Source organism: Notamacropus eugenii, chromosome 1 (assembly GCF_028372415.1).
Source record: "Notamacropus eugenii isolate mMacEug1 chromosome 1, mMacEug1.pri_v2, whole genome shotgun sequence".
NCBI classification, from domain to species: domain Eukaryota; kingdom Metazoa; phylum Chordata; class Mammalia; order Diprotodontia; family Macropodidae; genus Notamacropus; species Notamacropus eugenii.
The window spans coordinates 304,633,256-304,656,163 of record NC_092872.1 but is presented as its reverse complement, the minus strand read 5'-3'; the positions used below and the strand labels follow the sequence as shown (position 1 = coordinate 304,656,163).

Here is a 22,908-nt window from a genome sequence, read left to right as displayed (position 1 = left end):
ATAGCTGAGCAGTTGTCAATGACATTTGTAAGATTAAAGAGGAAAGGAGAAATACTACAGGACTATAGCCAATCAATGAACATTTATTAAGCACTGTGCTAAGTGTTGTGGACACAAAGAACGGCAAAAAAAAAAAAAAAAAAAAAGGAGCTCAGTCTAATGGAGGAAACAACATACAAATACCTATGGACATATAAAATATGTACTGGATGAAGTAAGGGTAATTTTAGAGGGAAGGTTCCAAGATTAAGGAAGTCTTTGAAAGTTTTCTTGAAGAAGATGGGGCTTCAGCTGAGACTTTAAGGAAACCAGAGAAACTAGGAGGAAGAGACGAGGAGGAACAGAGTTCCAGGCATGGGAAGCATCCAATGAAAATGCTGAGTAAGGAGGTGGAATGTCATGTATGAGGAAAAGAAAAGTATCATTGGATCACAGAGTATGTGAGGGAAATAAAATGTAAGGAAACTGGTAAGGTAGAAAGCGATGATGTTAAAAGGGCTCTAAAGTCAAACAGAGCATTCTATATCATCCTGAAGGCAACAGAGTTTATTGAATGGAGCAGTAGGGGGAACAACATGGTCACACCTATGCTTTAAGAAGATCAATTTGACAGCTGAGTGGAGGATGGTCTTCAGTGGGGAGAGATTTGTGAAAAGTAGATCAATCATCAGACTACTGCAATAGTCCAGGGCTGATTTGATACAGGCCTACTTCAGAGTGGCAGCAGTGTCAAAGGCAAGAAAGGGTCACATATAAGAGATGTTATGAAGGTAAAATTGATAGGCATTGGCAACAGATTAGATATGGGAAGTGGTGGTGAGAGTCATGGGTTGTGAGCCTGATTAAGTGGGAGGATGATTGTACCCTCAACAGTAATAGGGAAATTTAAAAAAGGATAGGTATTGTGGAAGAAAGATGAATTTGATAAGTTTAAAATGACTCTAGGACATCAAGTTCAAGATGTCTAACAGGCAACTGGCAATATAAAACTGGAAGATGGGAGAGAGGTTAGAGACAAGCAGATATGAATATTTGCATAGAGATAATTGAAATGAGAGTTGATAAGATCACTAGATGAGAATACAGAAGAAGAGGACTCTGGGCACAAACATGGGGAACACTGAAGGTTAGTATGATCCATCAAGGTAGACTGGAAGCACTCAGGTAGGAGAATTAGAAGGGAGCAATAGCACAAAAACCTGGAGAGAAGAGAGTATCAAAGAGAAGGTGATTAATCGTCTCAAAGGTGGCAGAGAGTTCAAGGATGAGGACCACTAAAAAAAAGGCCATTAAATCTGGCAATTATAAAGTCATTAGTAACTTTGAAGAGAGCTGATTTGGTTACAGTATGAGGTCAGAACCAAACTGCAGACAGTTAAGAGAATGAGATGAAAGGCAACTGAGAGACTGATTGTAGACAGCTTTCTTGAGGAGAGGAATTTGGCATCAAAAGAAATGAGATATAGAACAAAATAGCTAACAAGGATGGACAGATCAAATGAGAGGTTTTTGAGGATGAGCGAGACATGGGGATGTCTGGAGAGAAGCGGCTAGGAGACAGGGAGAGATTAAAGATTAGTCAAAGAAAGAAATGGTAGGGAGGGCAATCTGCTGAAGAAGATAGGATGGAAATTGATCACATGTGCATGTAAAGAGGTTTGCCTTAGGAAGGAGAAAGATCGTTTCTTTCTGTAAAACAGAAGAAATAGCTGCATTCTTTGTGAATAGCCTCAATTTTTCAGTGAAATATGAGGCAAGGTTTTGGACTGAGAGGGTGGGGGAAGGGAACCATGAGAAGTCTCAGGAGGGAAAATGGTTTGGAAAAGCCATGGTTGTGAGTGGCATAATTAACTGGAGCAGTGCGACTGTCCCAGTTTTAAAAAAGAGGCAGAGATTCTTCAAACTTCAGGACTGATACTCAGAGTATTCTAACAAATCACTAAAGATACAGTTAAAAACATCCAAAAAAAGGAAGTAGTGATTACAAATAGACAGCATGGGTTTATTAAGGACAGGTCATGCCAGATCAACCTTATTTCCTTTTTTTGACATCACCAAAATGGCAGAGCAGAATGCTACAGTTTTCTCATATTTTGCAAAGCATTATATAAAATTTTATATACAGTTCTTGTGGAACAGATGAAGTGATGTGGATTAGACAGAAAAATTCTGAATCAAGTAGCTGGACTGAAGTAGTTAGTTGTTAGGGTTCAATGTCTACTTTCCTGGTGGGATGGGAGGGTGGTTTCATTATAGTACCATAGGGTTCTAATAAGTATTTTCCTGTGGTGTTTGAGATTTTTATCAATGACTTGATTAAGGTCAATAGACAGCATGCAAGTTCATCAAATTTGCAAATGACACAAAATGAGAGGGATAACCAATATGAGTCAGGAAACAAAAGATATTACTTTTTTTTTTAACATACCAGATCTGTGATCTCATTAATTTATGAATCAACCAGGAAATACCAGCACCTTCTCTTCAACTTAAACTTAAGCAATTTACTTGAAGATATTGAGAAACATTTAATGTTTAAGGACTTGCTCAGGTTCACATAGTCAGTACTGTATCAGATGAGGGACTTAAACTGAGAGTCTTCCTAAGGCCAAGGGTAACTCTCTATTCACTATGCCAGAAGTGTCAAACACATTTTCTGGACATGATTAATATGTCTTGTCTGACTGTACTTAGTTAAGTGAAAGTTCTGTTTCAAGGGTAAGAATGTAGTCATATAGAAGTCAGTAGTAGAAAAAAATAAGTAATTGTTTTCCCTTAAATAATTAGATTTATTCTAAGTTCCTGAAGATAGAACCAGAAGTTCTATGGAAGCTGCAGACAGACATTTAGCTTTGATATGAGTTAAAACTTTGTAGAAATATGAAAAAATGGGCTGCCTTGGGAGGCGGATTTCTGCTCATTCGCAAATCTTCATGCCAAGCCTGGATGCCCACTAATATTGGATGTTATAATGTAGACTTTTTGGATGTTGGACAAGATAGATGCTGAGGTCCCTTCTAACAATAACATTCTATTATTTTCTGCTTGTCATTTTGGCAGAGAGCATTCCAGCAGATTCCAGCTCCCATCACTACTACAGCATGCTTCTGTGTCAGGCTTGTTATATTTCTCAAATGTATCTATTTTCTTTCTGTCCAAGTGGTCTATAGTATACTCCAGTGAAAATTATGTCTGTTTCTGCCTCTTGGTAGTCGTTCAAAAAACCTCCATCATGCTTTCCTCCTCTCTAGTTACTGGATTTCCTCACATATTGTGCTTACTATGTACAAAGCATTGTGCCAAGTGCTGGGGACATAAATTGAAAAGGCAGATTCTGCTTTCAAGGATTTCATATTCTAATGGGGGAGACAATACAGAAGTTTTCAGCTTCACGTCAGATGGAAAGTTCCCATAGTCCTTAGGGTGCATCATCAAAGTAGATGGTAACACCTCATCTGTAGTGTTATTTCATTGCTTAAAGCAGTGTCTGATATTGAACCATTTGGCAGTTCTAAGGACTTTGGTGGCAGTAACTTTTGGACCTTCAGGAGCTTCAGAACCTTCAGGAGCTGCCAGACTTCATCTCCACTGGGGTTGTTTCTCAGGATAGCGCTGGAAAACTGTTATTTTTAAGATTCTCGGGTACAGGATCCTGGGCTGTCTCCATCAGGGCTGCTGGGGAAATGATAGTGGTAAAGATGGTGCTGGATGGTAGTAGTGATGCTGGTGGCAGTATGACTTGCCTAGTATAGGCTGCCTTATGTCTTTCCCTAAGGATCTCTTGTAGTTTTGTGGGCTCACCTGCCCTGTGGGTGGCAGTTGGTATACAGTACATCCCAAAAGTCTTAGTGAAGTTTTAAGCTTTAAAACTAAAACTTCTGAGTCATCATAGATGGACATATATATATATGTACATATATATATAAAACACCTATGTACACTGCATTATATCTTAACATTCAATGCTGACTAACCCTCCATTGCCTTATTCATTTAAATTATAGCCAACCATAACCATATTCCAATCACAGAACCCACCCTACCAAGTCTTAGTGACACCTATGACATTAAATTAGCATAATTGCTTTAGGATCTCTAGTTTATTTTATAGTGTACTTATTATGTGTATTATGTATATGTTACTTCTTTGTGTATTGGCAAACCAGGACATATATTTTACAACTGACTCCTTTCTTGGGTTTTATCTTCTGTGGATTTCTGCCTCAACTGCTACCCTTCCTAGTTTGTAGCTATTCTCCATAGTATTTAAGGTTATTAATGTACATAGGCAGTTTTCTTTAACTTAAAGAGGTTTCTGGCCAGTTAATTCTTTTAATTTGCAAGGCTCTGGGCAAATTCATTCTTGGTAGATACAAAACATTCCTATATTCTAAGTTGTGACCCCCCAAATTGAAATCTCATCCTTAGATAAACTTTTTAACCAGCTGCTCATGTACCAAATATGCTTTCCTTTTCTGATTTCCTGCTTTTTGACAGGCAGCAGTGATGAAAATACCATCTGTGCTCCTGTGAGGGATAGTTTTTTGCCCAAGACATTCTAATCTTTGGCAACACTTTCTTGATTCCTTCCAGCAGTACCATTTGAACCACACAAATCACCGGAAGTGGATAGTAGTAATCTGTTTTGACAAGTCTTGACAGGTTCTGTTACATCATGTATACATGCCTTAAGATAGCAGAATTCTCTGTTAATGAAACAAGTTAAAAAACAGCTGCCTTTGTATCCCTCAAGAGGGAGTTGCCAATTACCATTATTCATCTATTCTTTCTCTGACCTGGGTAGCCTCACCTGACACTACTTTCTGAGTATTATTATTCCTTGGAGAACAAGCAATCACTTCTGTCAGTCAATACAATTTATTAAGTACCTACTTTGTACCAAGTAGTATGCTAAGAGCTAAAAATACAAGGTATGTGTGTGAGGATGAGGGTGGGGAGTCTGTACTTTATTTAAATGAGTTCCTAATTCTAACAGGGAGGGAGACAGCAAATAAACGCAGTACAGGATAAATTAGAGGTAATCAACACAGGGGAAGGCACTAGCATTAAAGGAGATCAAGAACGTTTTCTTGTAAAAAGTGGAATTTTAGCTATAACTTGAAGCCAGGAGGAAGTTTGAAGTCAGATGAGGAGGCAGAAAATTCCAGACATGGGAGGAAGGCAGCCAGTGAATTTGCCCAGAATGGATGGAGAGATTCAAAATTGTTTCTTGGTTACAAGTGTTCAGTGATGCTTCCTGCCTTTATTTCTTGTGTCTTATCTATGAACTCTCCATTATCCTGGCCCAGATCAAAATTCCCTTTTTTCCTGCCTTGGTTTTCACACTGAAACCCTACATGACAGTTTTAATGGACCATTCTATTGTATCAAATAACACAGACAGGGGGGTTGAAAAAGGGAGAGAGCCCCAAGTCCTTTTATATTTTTTTTCTGGCATGGACAGATATTTTGAATTTAGGTAAGTAACACAATTGTGGTCAAAAGGATAAATAAGGTCATGAAGGCAGTTAGCATAAATTTGTACTGATGCAGTCTTGCAGGATATAATACTTTCTTCCAATAGCACCAGGAAGTTCAACCAAAAGAGCAGAAAAGGTGGATGACAGAAGTTACCCAGGGCTGGCAGGTCAAAGAGGGAAGGGATTTAAGTTGGAGGCAAGAAAGTAGCTGACCACAAGCTTAATCAGACTGAAAAACCAAGGAGCAACTGAGGAACCACAAGTTTTGTTAAAAGTGAAGAACTGTTCTTGAAGAAATAAGAAAGTGGGAGACATGGAAGAGTCTGAAAAATTCTGGAACTCAGAAGATCTATGAAATTTTCTCCCTTGTGAATAAAAGTATATTCATCCTGGTGTGTTGCTGAAATGGAGTGAAGGTGGGGATCCCAAGTCTCTTTTTAGCTAAGTAATGAAGGTGGGTCCCTTAAGACCTGAAAATCAGTTTCCTTCCGTTGAAAAACAGAAAGTAATCCGAATATTCCTTTAAGTGGCAGAAAGTTAAAAGGAATGTGTAGCCACAGAGACAGGGCGCCCTGATAATTTAGCTCTTTCTCGTTAAAATGGAACCTTAAAAGTAGGAAAAGAAACAAGCAGCAGCCACTAGACACTAGGAGAAGATAAGGCTGCTGAGAGAAGGCAGTGCAGGGAGCGCCCGGGCCGGGGATTTCCTGTCACCTGCTGGCAGAAACGCACCTTCTACCTGGAGAGCCGTGTGCACCGTCCCAGGCAGCACCCGCAGGGGAGGAGTGAGAACCCTGAAACCTGAAGCCAAGGTTCCCGGAATCGTCAGAAGAATTGGACCCCGAAGGTGGGGTGCAGCTGGTCACGCAGGTAGAGGGCGGAACCAGGGGGAGGGTTCACCCGCGCTGAGGCGGAACTTGGAGGTGAGCGGACACCTGGCCGAGTCGGGGGGGAAGGGATCGGCAGCCGGACTCGGGCTCCCCCCGGTGCTGGGCCTCGGGGCCTCGATTTCGGCTAGCTCGCTAGCCGGACCGCCCGCCGCCATGGCCTGGAGCGCGACGTCGCCCGGGCCCAACCAGCCCGACAACACGGCCTTCACGCAGCAGCGCCTGCCGGCCTGGCAGCCGCTGCTGTCGGCCGGCATCGTCCTGCCGCTCTTCTTCTGCGTGGGCCTGGCCTTCATCGGCCTGGGCCTGGGCCTCTACTACTCCTCCAACGGCATCAAGGAGCTGGAGTACGACTACACGGGCGAGCCGGGCACGGGCAACTGCTCGGCCTGCGCCGCGGCCGGGGAGAGGACGGCCCCGCCGCCCGCCAACTGCAGCTGCCAGTGGTGCTTCTCGCTGCCCGAGCTCTTCCAGGGCCCCGTGTTCCTCTACTACGAACTGTCCAACTTCTACCAGAACTACCGCCGCTACGTGGTCTCGCGAGACAACGCGCAGCTCAGCGGGGTGGCGAGCGCGCTGCGGCACCCGTCCGACGAGTGCATCCCGTACCAGTACAACCCCGACGGCGTGCCCATCGCGCCCTGCGGCGCCATCGCCAACAGCCTCTTCAACGACTCCTTCAAGCTGCTGCACCAGCGCCTGCCCGGCGGCGCCTACGCCGAGGTGCCCCTGGACCGCACCGGCATCGCCTGGTGGACGGACTACCACGTCAAGTTCCACAACCCGGAGCCCGTCAACGGCAGCCTGAAGCTGGCCTTCCAGGGCACGGCCAAGCCGCCCAACTGGCCGCGGCCGGTGTACGAGCTGAGCCCGGACCCCAACAACACGGGCTTCGTGAACCAGGACTTCGTGGTGTGGATGCGCACGGCGGCGCTGCCCACCTTCCGCAAGCTGTACGCGCGCATCCGCTACGGCAACTACTCGGCCGGGCTGCCGCGCGGGGCCTACTGCGTGAACATCTCCTACCGCTACCCGGTGCTGGCCTTCGGCGGCCGCAAGCGCCTCATCTTCAGCAGCGTCTCGTGGATGGGCGGCAAGAACCCCTTCCTGGGCATCGCCTACCTGACCTTCGGCTCCCTCTGCATCGTCACCGGCTTCGTCATGCTGGTCGTGTACATCCGGCACCAGGACGAGGACGGCGACGGGGACGACGAGGACCGCTGACCGATGGCCCCCCGCGGCTTCCCCGGGCGCGGCCCTGCCGGCACCCCGAGCTGTTCTGCGACACCTTAGATCCTTCCTTCCCACCTCTTACCCGTTCCTTTCCTCCCGCAAATTTCCTTAATGATTTCTAGTTGTCTTTGTGCAGCTGGTGGGTTCAAGTCTGGGGAAATTAATCCCCCTTCCCCACTTTAATTGTTTGGAAGCCGATCAGAGCAGCTGTTTAAGCAACTCCTTCCCACCCTCCTTGCCACCCAGTTCCTAATTGTTCCAGTGGAACTGCTTGGACAACAGAGCTGTGGGCTAGGGAAGTTTGTCCTCCACCTCTTTCAAAGAGATTAGCTTTCTCCTCCCCACCCACCGATTCCTGGTTGTCGAGAGGGAGCTGGTGGGTAGGCCTCAGGCCTAAGGAAACTACCCCTTTTCTTGTCTTGGAGGTTGTACTGGCCCTTGGGCTGCCTGCCTCAGGAACACTCCTTTTCCAACCCATCCCATCTCCTTTATGATCCAGTTCCTGATTGCTCCTGTGGAACTGTTTGGAGGAAAGATAGAAAGTCCAGGGACATTCGCCCACCACCTCTTTCCCAGGGAGGATTAAATCTTCCTAGCTTTTGGAGCTGCCCACCTCCTTAACACCTTTCTACTGCCCCCTTCATTGTAGTAAAATTCTTAATTGTGCTTGGGGTTGAATGGTAGGCCTGCAGTCCAAAGTTCTCTCTTAATTGCGTCAGACGTTTAATTGGGTCTTAACCAGTCCTTTAAACTACCTACCCCCTTAAAACAACTCCTTCCCATCCCATTCTCCATCATCTTGTGAGCTTTCTGGAGGATGGTGATTGGATGACTGACCTGAACTTCAGATAAATTTCCCTTCCCCTTCTTTTATTGTTTGAAAGTTAATCGGGTTTCTGAAGCATTACCACAGATTCTGTTGTGAATAAGATTGTAGGGTTCAAACAGTCAGATTTTAGGAATCATCTAGCATGAACCTCCTAATTTTACAGATGAGGAGCTACCCAAAGAGAGGTGGCTTGCCTAAGATCACACAGCTAGTGGTGGCAAAGCTGGGGTAGGAAAAAATAAATCCTATGACACTAAACCTATTGTTCTTTCCACTACATCATGCTGCCTCCCCAAATAATAATAATAATCGTGCCTTGTAAATAATGATTTTGTTCACTTCCTAAGGAAGTATTAACCTTGTGTTTTTATTCTCTATAGTTCATTGTGGTGGAGACTTGACATGTTTCTATAACAGTAATTGGGAGTGAGGCTATTTTTGCATATCTGTCTGCAGGAGAGCATTCATACTAATTAACTTAATATTTGAACTTAGGGCATTATACCACTAATACGTGCTGATTTATATGGTGATGTAAGGTCTACAGACTACATAGATTATCTCAGTTGAGCCTCAGACCTATGAGATGAGTGCAACGGGCAATATCTTCATTTTACAGATGAATAAACAGAGATTCAAAAAGGCTGTATATCTTGTCCGTAGTTATATACCTCATGAGGGTCAGAGATAGTATTCCAACCTAGGTCTTCCTAAGTCCAGCACTCTAACCACTCAATGAGGCTTATATTTGGCAGGCCTTCTCTTTTTCTGTACAAAACTAACTTGTCTTATTATATTTAAGAGAATTTGTACCCCAGCCACATGCCTTTTCTATAAATAAGAATATCCTTGACTTTCTAGAAGTCTTTGTCTGCCAAATAGCTTCGAGAAAGGCTAAACGATTCCAGTCAGAGGGACTGCAGGGCAGACTAAGGGCGCAGAGTCAAACTGTTTAATTTTTTGTTGTAATAGAAACTGAAGTTGTGGATTTTGTGTTTGACATTTGCTTTGCTAGATCCTAGGCAAGCAGTAGGTTTCAATAGGTTTCTCTTTCCAATTCCTCACAGGAACACTTTAGCCTTCTCATTACTTTGTAGACTTTAATGGGAAAGGCCAAAAATGCTTCGCTTTTGTGAGGACCCCAGAAGCAGCTTCTCTTCTCATTGTGCTCTTAAATAAAAGTTACATGTTTCTAGTTATCATGTTTAAAATTATTGCTGAGGAAAGATGATGCAAACTGAAATTTGAACTTTTGAAACTTTGAGAGTTGTTAAACTTTGGACTGAATATTTTTTGTGATCAATGCAATGATTCTATAAAATTCTAAGAAACAATTGTATTGTCTTTTAAAAATTGCATCGTTGTATGTAACTTATTCATTGAAGCTTAAAAACTTGTTATGTCCTTCCTACCTACTTTATTCTGGTGACATTATGCGTGCGTATATCCAGAACTCTGTTAATGGGTAATGGGTATTTCTTTTATGTATGACTTAGAATAGATGGTTTCTGAGGTCCCTTCCAACTTTTCAAATTCTGTAATTCTTTTATTCTTTCCACTATAGCACATAGGTCTTGGGATCATGTTAATGTCCATAGCAATCACCATTAAGTATTGTAAGACCCCCAAATTAAGTGCATTCTAAATTACCAAAGACATTTTTAGTTACATTCAATATAATTCTTATTTCCTAATTTTTTTTTTTTTTGAAAAATTGAGAGGCATCTTGGTAGTGTGATGGTGTAATGTAGAGAGCTGACCTTAAAAGTTGATATACATTCAAATCCTGCCTCGGACACAGTGGCCATTTGACTTTCAGCAATTCATAATTTTTCAGTGCCTCACCTAACTCTTCAACATTGTAAATTATCGACAATTTCTGATTTGCACTGCTAGAGGGAATTTCATCCTTTGGAATTTCCTTCATCAATGAAAAGCACAAGTCCGGACCAAAATGTGAAAATTATTAAACCATATGATTTTTTATTAATCACACTCAGGGTTTTTAGGCATCCAATTTGCCGAATTTGACTAGATAACAGAGTTTACTGTATGTGTTTCTTGTATCAGGGAGCTAAAATTCTGTATTTCAATGTTATTTTTAGACTGTTCCATCAGTCTGTATAATTAAAAAGTAACCAGTTTTTTCTTCTTAAAATTTAATTGAAAATTTAGTTTTCATGTTCTTTTGTTTACTGAAAGAGAATAAAGATCATGTTTCCCTTACATTTGCTCTTTATTTAGTGTACTGCATGCCCAGCCTTCATTTGATTTTCTTTTTAAAATTTTTAACATTTCCTGTTTAAATTGAATTTCAAACTCTTTCCATCTATTTAACCCCCTCCCTCTCCCACCATTTTCATGTTAGCCGTATTTTTTTTTAAAAAAGGCAAGAAAAATTGAGAAAATTATACTTCAGCTTGTACTCAGAGTTCATCATATCTCTCTGGAGGTTGACAGCATTTTTTTCATCATAAGTCCTTTGTAATTGTCTTGGATATTTGTATTGATAAGAGTAACCAAGTCTTTCACAATTAATCATTATTACAACATTGTTGTTACTGTACACAATGATCCCCCCCATTCTTCTCACTTTACTTTGCATCAGTTTATATGTCTTGCCATGTTTTTCTGAAACCAATCCCCTCATTATTTCTTATAGCACAATACTCCATTGAAATCATATGCCTCAACTTGCTCTGCTATTCTCCAGTTGATGAATATCTCCTTGCTTTCCAGCTCTCTGCCACCATGAAAAGAGATGCTATAAATATTTTTTTTTATATATAGGTTCTTTTCCTTTTTCTTTGATCTCTTGGGGACACATATGCAGTAGTGCTATTACTGAGTCAAAGGCTATACACAGTTCCAAATTATTCTCCAGAATGGAATTCATTACAGTAGCAGCTCATTAGCATACCTATTTTTCCCCTATTCCCTTCAGCCTTTGTCATTTCTGACAGGGTGAGGCTATAGGTCAGAGCTAGTTTACTTTTCATTTTTCTAGTAGTGATTTAGGGTTTTTTTCATATGCTATTGATAACTTTGCTTTCTTCTGAAAACTGCCTATTCATATCCTTTGACCATTTATCAGTTGGGGAATGGCTCTTATTTTTATAAATTTGACTTTAGTTCTGTACTTAGTATGTATTTGAAAAATGAGGCCTTTATCAAAAATTTTTATTCAGTATCTACTTGATTTCATTTTTTTAAGATATGATCCCATCCTATTCAATTCACTCTGTGCACTCTGTCTCTATGTGTGTGTGCATGTGCGTGTGCATGTGTGTGTGTGTGTAATCCCACCCAGTACCCAGATATTGAATAGTTTCAAGAGTTACAAATATTGTCTTTCCATGTAGGAATGTAAACAGTTCAACTTTAGTAAAGTCCCTTATGACTTCTCTTTGCTATTTACCTTTTCATGCTTCTCTTCATTCTTGTATTTGAAAGTCAGATTTTCTTTTCAGCTCTGGTCTTTTTATCAAGAATGCTTGAAAGTCCTCTATTTCATTGAAAGACCAATTTTTCCCCTGAAGTACTATACTCAGTTTTGCTGGGTAGGTGATTCTTGGTTTTAGTCCTAGTTCCTTTGACTTCTGGAATATCCTATTCCACGCCCTTCGATCCCTTAATGTAGAAGCTGCTAGATCTTGTGTTATCCTGATTGTATTTCCACAATACTTGAATTGTTTCTTTCTAGCTGCTTGCAATATTTTCTCCTTGATCTGGGAACTCTGGAATTTGGCCACAATGTTCCTAGGAGTTTCTCTTTTTGGATCTCTTTCAGGCGGTGATCTGTGGATTCCTTGAATACTTATTTTGCCCTCTGGTTCTAGAATCTCAGGGCAGTTTTCCTTGATAATTTCATGAAAGATGATGTCTACACTCTTTTTTTGATCATGGCTTTCAGGTAGTCTCGTAATTTTTAAATTGTCTCTCCTGGATCTATTCTCCAGGTCAGTTGTTTTTCCAGTGAGATATTTCACATTATCTTCCATTTTTTCATTCTTGTGGTTTTGTTTTGTGATTTCTTGGTTTCTCATAAAGTCATTAGCCTCCATCTGTTCCATTCTGATTTTGAAAGAACTATTTTCTTCAGTGAGCTTTTGAATCTCCTTTTCCATTTGGCTAATTCTGCTTTTGAAAGCATTCTTCTCCTCATTGGCTTTTTGAACCTCTTTTGCCAAATGAGTTAGCCTATTTTTCAAGGTGTTATTTTCTTCAGCATTTTTTGGGGTCTACTTTAGCAGAGTGCTGACCTGCCGTTCATGCTTTGCTTGCATGTCACTCATTTCTCTTCCCAGTTTTTCTTTCACCTCTCTAACTTGATTTTCAAAATCCTTTTTGAGCTCTTCCATGGCCTGAGCCCATTGAGTGGGCTGGGATACAGAAGCCTTGACTTCTGTGTCTTTCCCTGATAGTAAGCATTGTTCTTCCTCATCAGAAAGGAAGGGAGGAAATGCCTGTTCACCAAGAAAGTAACCTTCTATAGTCTTATTTTTTTTTCCTTTTCTAGGCATTTTCCCAGCCAGTGACGACTTCTGAGTGTCCTCTCCACCCCAACCTCGCCTCCAGATCCACCCATCCAGCACCTGGGGTCTGAGACTCAAATGCTGCTTCCCAGCCTCAGGGCTTTGGGTGGGGGCAGGGCTGCTATTCAGTGTGAGATTAAGTTCAGGTGCTCAGGTGGGGGCAGGGCCACCTCAGGGGCTCAGTTCCCTCAGGGGGTTTATGCAGAGACCTTCAACAATGGATCCAGGCTCCTGCCTGCTTGGGGAGCCCTGGTCCGCCACCACCTCTGCTGCTGCCTCCCGAGGGGGCCCGAGCCACGGGGACACCCCACTCCCCTCTTGACCCGCCAAAGACACCCTGTCACCGACCCTTGTCACCTGTGGGTGGGGGGATCCACCCGGCCGCTGGAGATTCTGTCCCTGAAGCCTGCTCGTATCTGCTTCTGTCAGCACTGCGCCGCTGAGGCAGGGTTGGGCTCTGCTCTGGGTCCGGGGCTCGAGGAACCTTTTGCGAGAGGTTTTCAGGCTCTCTAGAGCAGAAATCTCCTCTGCTCCGTTGTTCTGTGGCTTCTGCTGCTCCAGAATTCGCTGAGAGTTCTTTTTTTACAGATATTTTATGGGCAGTGGGTTCGGAGCTAGCGTATATGCATCTTTCTACTCTGCCATCTTGGCTCCGCCCCCCTTTATTCAGTATCTGTAGTACCTTCTAGCAATGTGTAGTTTCCCTGATCATCTCTTTCAATTAGGTCTATTTTTGCTCCGTCCAAGATCATGACTGCTACCCCTGCCTTTTTTATTTTAGCTGAAATATATTCTTCTGCAACCTTTTATTTTAACTCTGTGTGTATTTCTGTTTCAGTTGTGTCACTTGTAAGCAACATGTAGGATACTGCTTTCTAATCCATTCTGCTGTCTGCTCCTGTTTTGCGGATGAGCTCATATCCCATTCATGTTCACAATTATGATCACTGTGTATTTTTCTGAGTCCCATTACCTTCTATTTCTTCCTCTATTCTATCTCTCCTCAAAGTATTGCCCCTTATGTTCTGATTCTTCTTTCACAACTTGACTAATGTGGAAATATGTTTAATATGATCATACATCTGTAGCCTATATTACATGCCATCTTGGGGAAGAGGAAAAATTTAGAAACTCAAAAATTTACAACTCAAAATCTTATAAAAGTGAATGTTGAAAAGTGAAATTAATTTTTTAAAAAGTCTATTGCTTCTAACCACTGTTTCCCTTAATCTGCCCTCCTTTTTATCATCACCCCCTCTTCCTCACCACTGTACCTCTTATCCCCTTGCCCACTTGTTTTCCTATTGGGTAACTTACATCTCTATACAAAACTATGCCTTTCTGTGTGTGTGTGTGTGTGTGTGTGTGTGTGTGTGTGTATGTATTCCCTCTGAAACAATTCTGATGAGAGTGAGGTTTAGGTATTGCCTGGAACCTGCATTTTCCTTCTCTATTCTACCTCCTTCCCCTTCTGCCTGTGCATTCCTCCACCCACCCTCTTTTCTTTGGAGATTATTCCAACATAACTCTATTCATACCCTCTGTCTATGTCCTTTTAACTGCTGTAATAATGATAAGGAGTTACATGTACCATCTTCCAATGTAGGAAAGTAAATAGTTTAACTTTATTGAATCTCTTATGATTATTCTTTAATGTTTACATTTTATGCTTCTCTTGAGTTTTGCGGTTGTGTATCAAATTTTCTATTCACTGCTGGTCTTTTCATCAAGAATTCTTGAAAGTCCTCTATTTCATTAACTGTGTATTTTCTCTGCTTAAGGATGACACTCAGTTTTGCTGAGTAGGTTTTTCTTGGTTGTAATCCAGAATATCATATCCTGAGCCCTCAAATCCTTGAATGTGGAAGCCACTAAATCTTGTGATCCTGTGATTACATAATTGCTTTTTAAAAAATCTTTTTAAGACTTGAATACTAAAAGCTAAAATACATAATAAGGAAAAAAGAAACATTATAAACTTAAATATAAAATAAGAAAAAAAGTCATGTATACAATAGAACGTAAGAGAGGATTCAAAATATATAGCAAAAAATTTCCATTTCAAGAAAGCCTGTTATATTAAATATTACATGTTCTGTTAAAATCTATTCATCTTTGCTTCTCTCTTGGTTTTCTTTTGTTCTCTGCTGTGTACACTTTTTACTTTGTGCTTTTTTTCCCTTTCTTCCCCTTCTTTCTTCCCCCAGGCTACAGTTAAGCATGGATATGTTTGTACATAGATATTAATATATACATACACATATATACACATACATACATATATACATACATAGATATATAATCATATACTTTCCGTAAGAGATTCTACTCCTAATCTTAGTTTTTATTTGTCCATATCTCTTATTTCCTATCCTTCCTAACTCCTTTATTTCTGCCTGCTACCTTGCCCTCCTATTAATTGACCTATCTTCCTCCCCAACCAGGAACCCTCCCTTATCTTCCTATTCCCATAAATTTAAATAGCCTTTTATATGCCCTTTATCTTATTCCCTCACCTTCCCTTCTAAAGCTCCCTCCCTTATCTTCCTTCCAATAATTCTTCAATTATCCTTGATCTGTTTTCTAGGTCAGTTGTTTTTCCAATTTCACACTTTCTTCACTTTTTTCATTCTTTTGACTTTGTTTTGTTGTTTCTTGATGTCTCATGCAGTCATTAGCTTTCCTAGTTCTAATTTTTAAGTTCTTTTCTTCAGTGACTTTTTGTACCTCTTTTTCCATTTGACCTATTTTGCTTTCTAAGAAGTTTTTTCTTCAGTGAGTTTTTGCACCTGTTTTACCATTATACAATTATGTTTTTTAAAGTGTTATTTTCTTCAGTATTTTTTGTGCCTCTTTTTACCAAGCTGTTAATTTTCTTTTCATAATTTTCTTGCATTAGTTTCATTTCTTTCCCCAATTGTTCCTTTACCACTCATCGCCTTTTTTAAAAACTTCCAGGAATTCTTACTGGACTTGGGTCCAATTAGCACTTTTCTTTCAGACTTTGTGGCTGTTTTCACATCGTTGTCTTCTTCTGAGTTTATATTTTGGTCTTCCCTGTCACCAATTTTTTTGGTCAAATTCTTTTTTTGCTACTTATCATTTTTCCACCTTATTTCCTAACTTTGAACTTTAACACTGGGTTCTGCTCACTTTGGGTTGGAGAAACATTGTCCCAAGCTTAAGGCTTTTTCATGCTGCTGTTTCAAGAGCTAGTTCTGGGAGCCTGCAAATTTTTGGCACTTCCAAGCTGATGTAATTCAGGGAGAGGTAGGTCACTGCTCTCCTGGTCTGTGTTATGGTCTATACCAGGGAAGGGACTCCAGTGCCTTGCAGCTGCAATTGCTAGTATTTTCTTTGCCTTGGAACTAAGACCAGGACCCCTGCTCCCTTGTGACTGATCACCAGCACTCCTCTCCAATCTGGACCTACAACCCAGAATTGCCTATTGACAGTAGAGTTGCCAATCAGTGCCAGCAAATGGTCCCCTGTAATGTTTTTTGACCAGTTTTTCAACCACCTTACAATCTCTAGGTTGAGAGCTCCTAAAGCTTCTACTGCAGCTGCTGCTTCCACATATGTGGATTCTGGACAGGCCTCTACCCTGGTGTCACAGACTTCTTCTGCCAAACTCTTAACTATTCTTTGACTAAGAAAATTTTTCACCCCAACTTTTTGTTGGCTTTGCCACTCCAAAATTTGATTTTAGGCATTAATTTAAAATTGTTTGAAGGGGAATGCTGGGAAAGTTAAGCTGGGTGGCTGCCCTTAATCTGCCATGTTGGCTCCTCCCTTCCCTTATATTTACTCTTATGACATCTAGTTTATGCTTGGTTCTTTTGAACTGTGATCTTAAAATCATAAAAGGCAATTTGTTAACATCTGCTGTGAAGTGATCATATTATTTATTGACAGAATTTAATGCATCTGTTAATTGAAAGATAGGTATATAACCTTTCAAAAGGTGGGATAGTCTAGGCATAATTTCAATTTCTTGTTTACTTCTGCTATATAGTATAGGTACATAAAGGTCTAATACCTTATAGCATATGCCACAATATAGTAGGCACTCAGATGTGTGTTTTGGATTTGATCAACTGTAGGAAACAAGAAAAGCATTAGTATTATGAAATATAGAATATGGTTGTGATAATTTTCCCCTTGAGATTTTAGTGTCCCCCCACTTTTCTTACTTTAATGTAGTGCAAATTTAAAGATCTTTAAGAAAGCAGTGCCAGATTTTTCAATATGACCTCAAAGTTGAAATTGGTTTTTAGTATTTCAGTTTTATATTTTCATCCACCCTGAAAGAAATTCCCATGTTCCTCATTCAAAAAAGTATTACAAATCTGGCATCCCCTCTAGATCTAGCCCCAAACTGTCTCCTGAGCTGCAGTCTCACAACTCCAGCTGCCTAAATATCTCAAACTGGTTATCCCATAGAAATCTCAAACTCACTGTGTCCAAAACAGAACTCATTGTCCTCTTAAATCCTCCCCTTTTCCCAACTTCTCTATCACTGTCAAGGGCACAACCCAGGCATATGTATATATGTGTATGTATATATTCATATCTATATATAAATTATATCTATATAAAATACGTAGAAATAATATCTATATAGAAATATACCCAGGCACCCAGGCTCACAACCTAGATATCATCCTTACTCCTCTCATTCATCCCACATAGCCACCCTATTACTAAATCTTGTAATTTCTACCTTTGCAATAGCTCATATATGTCACTTTTCACTCATAACACAACCCTCATTCAATCTCTAATCACTTTTTCCCTGGAGTACTGCAACAGCCTTTTAACTAGTCTCCATGTCTCAACTATCTTCCCAAACCAATCTACCCAACATTCAGCTGCTGGGTTGATTTTTCTAGAGCATAGGTCTATGTTATTCCTCCTCCCCCAACTCAATGAGCTCCAGGGTTCCCTATTACTGGCTATCCCTCATGCCTGGAATTTTCTGTCCCCTTGGTTTCCTTTAAGATCCTTTTAAAACTTCACCTCCTGCAGAAAGCTTTTTCCCAGTCTCTCCCAGCTGCTAATGCCTTCACCTTTCATATCACCTTCATCCATTTTGTGTGTGTGTGTATGCATGTACATATGTATGTATGTATGTACATATATACATATATATGTATGGTTGTTGTCCTTTGTTCTCGAAGAGGACCAAGATGGCATCACCATGAGTTTCAGTGTGTCTGACTGTGACTGATCGGACCAATATGAGCTTGGAATGCTCTACCACAGATTGGGCACAGATAGTCTGTGTGAATATTTAGAATGGTTAATCCAAATTTGCACATCCTACATTTCCTTTGTGCTGTCTCAATTCTGCTTTGCCCATAGAGTACAGCACCTTTTCTGATGTGGGCATACCATGCTGAGTGGTCCTGTGTCAGTGTCTCCCATGTTGCACAGTCAAATCCAAAGTTCCTGAGGGAGACCTTGAGAGTGTCCTTGTTTCATTTCTTCTGACTCCCATGTGATCGCCTGCCCCATGTGAGGTTCTCCATAAGATAGTCTTTTTGGGAAGCGCACATTTTGCATTTGAACAACATGGCCAGCCCATCAGAGTTGTGCTCTCTGAAGCATAGTTTGAATGCTTGGCAGTTCAGCTCAAGCAAGGACTTCAGTATCTGGTACCTTATCCTGCCAGGTGATCCTCAGAGACTTCCTAAGACAGTTCAAATGGGAGCGATTCAGTTTCCTGGTATGCCACTGGTAGATGATCCATGTTTCACAGGCATACAACAAGGTCAGCACAACGGCTCTGTAGACCTTCAGCTTGCTAGACAGTCTAATACCTCTTCTCTCTGAAAGTTTTCTGCAGAGCCTCCCAAACATGAGCTAGCTCTGGCAGTGCTTGTGTCAACCTCATTGTCATTGTGTACACCCCAGGAAAGCACACTTACCAAAGTAAGTGCACTTATCTACAGCATTCAAAACTTCTCCATTTGTTGCAACTGATGGTTCCACGTATGGATGGTGTGATGGTGGCTGATGGAGCACCTGTGTTTTCTTGGTGTTCATTATTAGGCCAAAATTAGCACATGCAGCAGAGAATTGATCCATTCTTTGTTGCATTTCAGATTCAGAGGCTGCATTGAGTGCACAATCATCTGCAAACAGAAAATCATGCACCAACACTCCTTCCACTTTGGTCTTGGCCTTTTTAAATTGAAGAACTTACCATCAGTATGGTAGTTGACCTTGATGCCATGTTCCTCCTCACTGAAAACATTTGACAAGATAGCTGAAAACATCATGCTGAAAAGCATGGGAGCAAGCACATAGCCCTGTTTCACTTCATTGGTGACTGGGAAGGCACGAGAGCATTGTCCACTATTCAGAACCTGGACAAACATGCCATCATGAAATGTAAGTCATGTCATTATTTCTCTGATGTCATGGTCTTCTTTGGCAGCGAAGGATGAACACACACACCTTCACACACACACACACACACACACACACACACACACACACACACATTATCAATTCACTATCCTAGTCTCCACCCCAGCTTTTCCCAAATATTTTTATCCCTCCTCAAACCTCTCATGACTCCCTCTTTCAGTCCTGTCAGCTGAAAACCTTGCCTCATATTTTACAGAAAAAATTGAGGTAATTCTCCATGAGTTCCCTCTTCTCCCCTCTTCCAAATCTCATATCACTCATATGCTTTCTGCCATTATCTCCTCCTTCACTCTTATCTCACATGACATGGTAGACTTTTACTCCCTACTAAGTCTAACCCCTCTGTCTGCTCAGATGATCCCCATTCCAACCCATCTCCTTCAACAGACTGTCCCTTTGTCATCCCCACTCTTTCATTGATTTTCAATCTCTATTTATACAATGGCTACTTCCCTACTGCCTGCAAACCTGCCGAAAATGTCTCCCTGATCCTAAAAAAACCCAACACCCCTCCACTTGATACTTCCATCCCCACTAACTATTGTCCTACATCTCTTTTGCATTTTCAACTAAACTTCTTGAAAAGGCTGTCTTATGAACAAGGTAAACATTGTACACAGTAATATCAACATTCTGTGATGATCAATAGACTTAGCTCTTCTCAGCAATGGAATGATCCGAAACAATTCCAAAAGGCTCATGATGAAAGATGCTATCCACATCCGGAGAAAGAACTATGGAGTCTGAATGAAGATTGAAGCATATTCTCTTCACCTGTTTTTTTTTTTCTTTCTTGTAGTTTTCCCCTTTTGTTCTGTTTCTTCTTTCACAACATGACTAATGGGAAAATATGTTTAAGGTGATTGCACATGTATAACATATCAGATTGCTTACTGTCTTGGGGAGAGAGAGGGGAAGGAGGGAGGGAAAAATTTGGAATTCAAAATCTTATATAAAAAAATGAGTGTTGAGAACTATACATGTAACTGGAAAAAATAAAATACTATTTACAAAAAAAAAGAGGCTCTCTCATAATAGGTTCCTCCACTTTGTCTCCTCTCACTCTGTTCTTAACTCCTTACAGTTTGGTTTCTGACCTTATCATTCCACTGAAACTGTGCTTTGTAAAGTTACCAGTGATCTGTTTCCAAATACAATGACTTTTTCTCGGTTCTCATTCTCCTTGACCTCTCTACAGCCTTTGTCACTGTTGATCACTCTCTCTTGATACCCTCTTCTCTCTAAGATTTTTGGACACCACTTTCTCCTGGTTCTCCTCCTATCTATCTGACTCTTTCTCAGTCTCTTTTTTTAAAAAATTAAATTATTTTATTTGTTTTCAGTGTTCAACAATCACCTCTACATGTCTTAGAATTTTTTCCTCTTCCTCCCCCTCATTCCCTGCTCCCTCCCCACCCCCTCCCTGAGACAACGTACAATCTTATATAGGTTCTACACATACATTTCTATTAAATACATGTTCCATAGAAGAACTAAAATAAATGGGAGAAACCATAAAACAAAACAAAACAAAACATAATACAAAAGAAAATGGTCTGTTTCTAACTGTAATCCAATTCCATAGTTCTTTCTCTGGATGTGGAAGGCGTTTTGCCTCAAGAGTCCTTTGGAAATTTTTTAAGTCCATGAATTTCAATGAAGTACTAAGTCTACCAGAAAAATTCCTTGCACGTTGTGATTGTTGCTGTGTGCAAAGTTCTGCTGATTCTGCTCCTTTCACTCAACATCAGTTTCTCAGTCTCTTTTGCTGAATCCTCATCCATCATATCTTCTAATTGCAAGTATCCCACAGTGTTCTGTCCTGAACCCTCTTTTCTTCTCCCCCTATACAGTTTCACTTGGGGATCTCATCAAGCTTCCATGGATTTAATTATCATTTTTGTGTTGACGATTCTCAAATCTTATCTTCCCTGCCCCAATCTCTCTGCTGCTCTCCAGTCTCTCACCTCTAACTGCCTTTCAGACACTTCGAATTGGATGTCCAGGAGATTTCTTAAACTCATCATATCCAAAATGGAACTCACTGTCTTTCCCCAAACCCCTCCTCACCACCCTATCTCCCACCTTCCTTCTTATTGTACAGGGCAACACTATCCTGCTGTTCTTTCAGGTTTACCTAGAAGTCCTCCTTGACTTTTCAGTATCTCTCTCTGCCTCTCCACCCCCATATCCAATCTGTTACCAAAGGCTTATTGGTTTTATCTTTGCAATAGCTCTCAAATACGTCCCTGCCACCAATCTGGTGCAAACCCTCATCACCTCTCACCTTGATTATTGCAATAACCTGCTTCTGGGAATGCCTGTCTCAAGTCTGTCTCCATTCCAATCTACACTCAGCCACTAAAGTGATTTTTCAAAAATATAGTTCTGATCATGTCACCCTATCCCCCCCACCCCTACTCCGTCTACGCAATAAACTTCAGTGGCTCCCTATTAGCTTTAGGATCAAAACAAAATGCTTTGTCATTCAAGGCTCTTAATAATCTAGCTCCTTCTACTTTTTCAGTCGTTTTACACCTTACTTGTATGCTTCAATGCAGTGACACTGCCTTCCGTATTCCACGTAAAAGACACCCCATCTTTCACCTCTAGGAATTTTCTCTGCCTGTCCCTCATACTCCCTCCTCATCTCTGTCTATTGGCTTCCCTGTCTTCTTTTAAGTCCCAACTAAAGTCCCATCTTTTCCAGGAAGGCTTTCCCAACCCCTATTAATTCTAATGCCTTCCCTTTGTTTATTGTTTCCTAGTTAGCTTGTATATAACTTGTCTGTACATTTTTGTTTGTGTTTTGTTCTCTCCATTTTAGATTGTGAGTTCCTTGAAGGCATGAATTGTCTTCTGCTTCTTTTCCTATCCCTAGTCTTAGCAGTTCTGGAACATAGTAGGAGCTTGATTAATGTTGATTGATTGATTGTTTCCCATCATTTGATTTTTAAGGAAATCCAGGAGTATGTTTTGATATTTTCTTATAAATTGCCAAAATTGCAATTTTATTAATTAAACATTCAACTCTGAGCCCTAAACTAGTCTTAAAAATGTGTTTATTCATTATATACAGTAACAGCCACATTGTATCTTTGACAGACAGCTCTTCTCAGCACTGCAAGGATCTAAGATAACTCCGAAAGACTCATAATGGGAAAGGCTATCCACATCCAGAGAAAGAAATTTGGAGTGTGAATGCAGATGGAAGCATACTATTTGCTCTCTTTTTTTGAGTTGTCTTGTTTTGTTTCTTCTTTCTCGTGGTTCCTCCTATCAGTTCTAATTCATCTTTACAACATGACTAATGTGAAAATATGTTTAACATCGAAAAAATACTCACCCAAAGAGAGGACAATGGGAAATAGACAAAAATTAAAGAAATAAAAATAAAAATCCCAGACCTGCAAAAAAAGCATTTATTTAATAAACTGTTAAAACCTCAAAGCAGTTGCTTCTCTGTCTCTATTACATGCACACACTCACACACACACACACACACACAC

General features: G+C 40.8%; 1 protein-coding gene across 1 annotated transcript; it reads left to right on the top strand.

The window, feature by feature from the left end:
• The first annotated feature begins 4,868 nt into the window (after nt 1-4,868).
• Nucleotides 4,869-10,655, top strand: TMEM30B (transmembrane protein 30B). Its single transcript, XM_072629397.1, has one exon. The coding sequence runs from the start codon at nt 6,524-6,526 to the stop codon at nt 7,589-7,591; it is 1,068 nt and encodes a 355-aa protein (XP_072485498.1). The 5' UTR covers nt 4,869-6,523; the 3' UTR covers nt 7,592-10,655.
• The last annotated feature ends 12,253 nt before the right edge of the window (nt 10,656-22,908 follow it).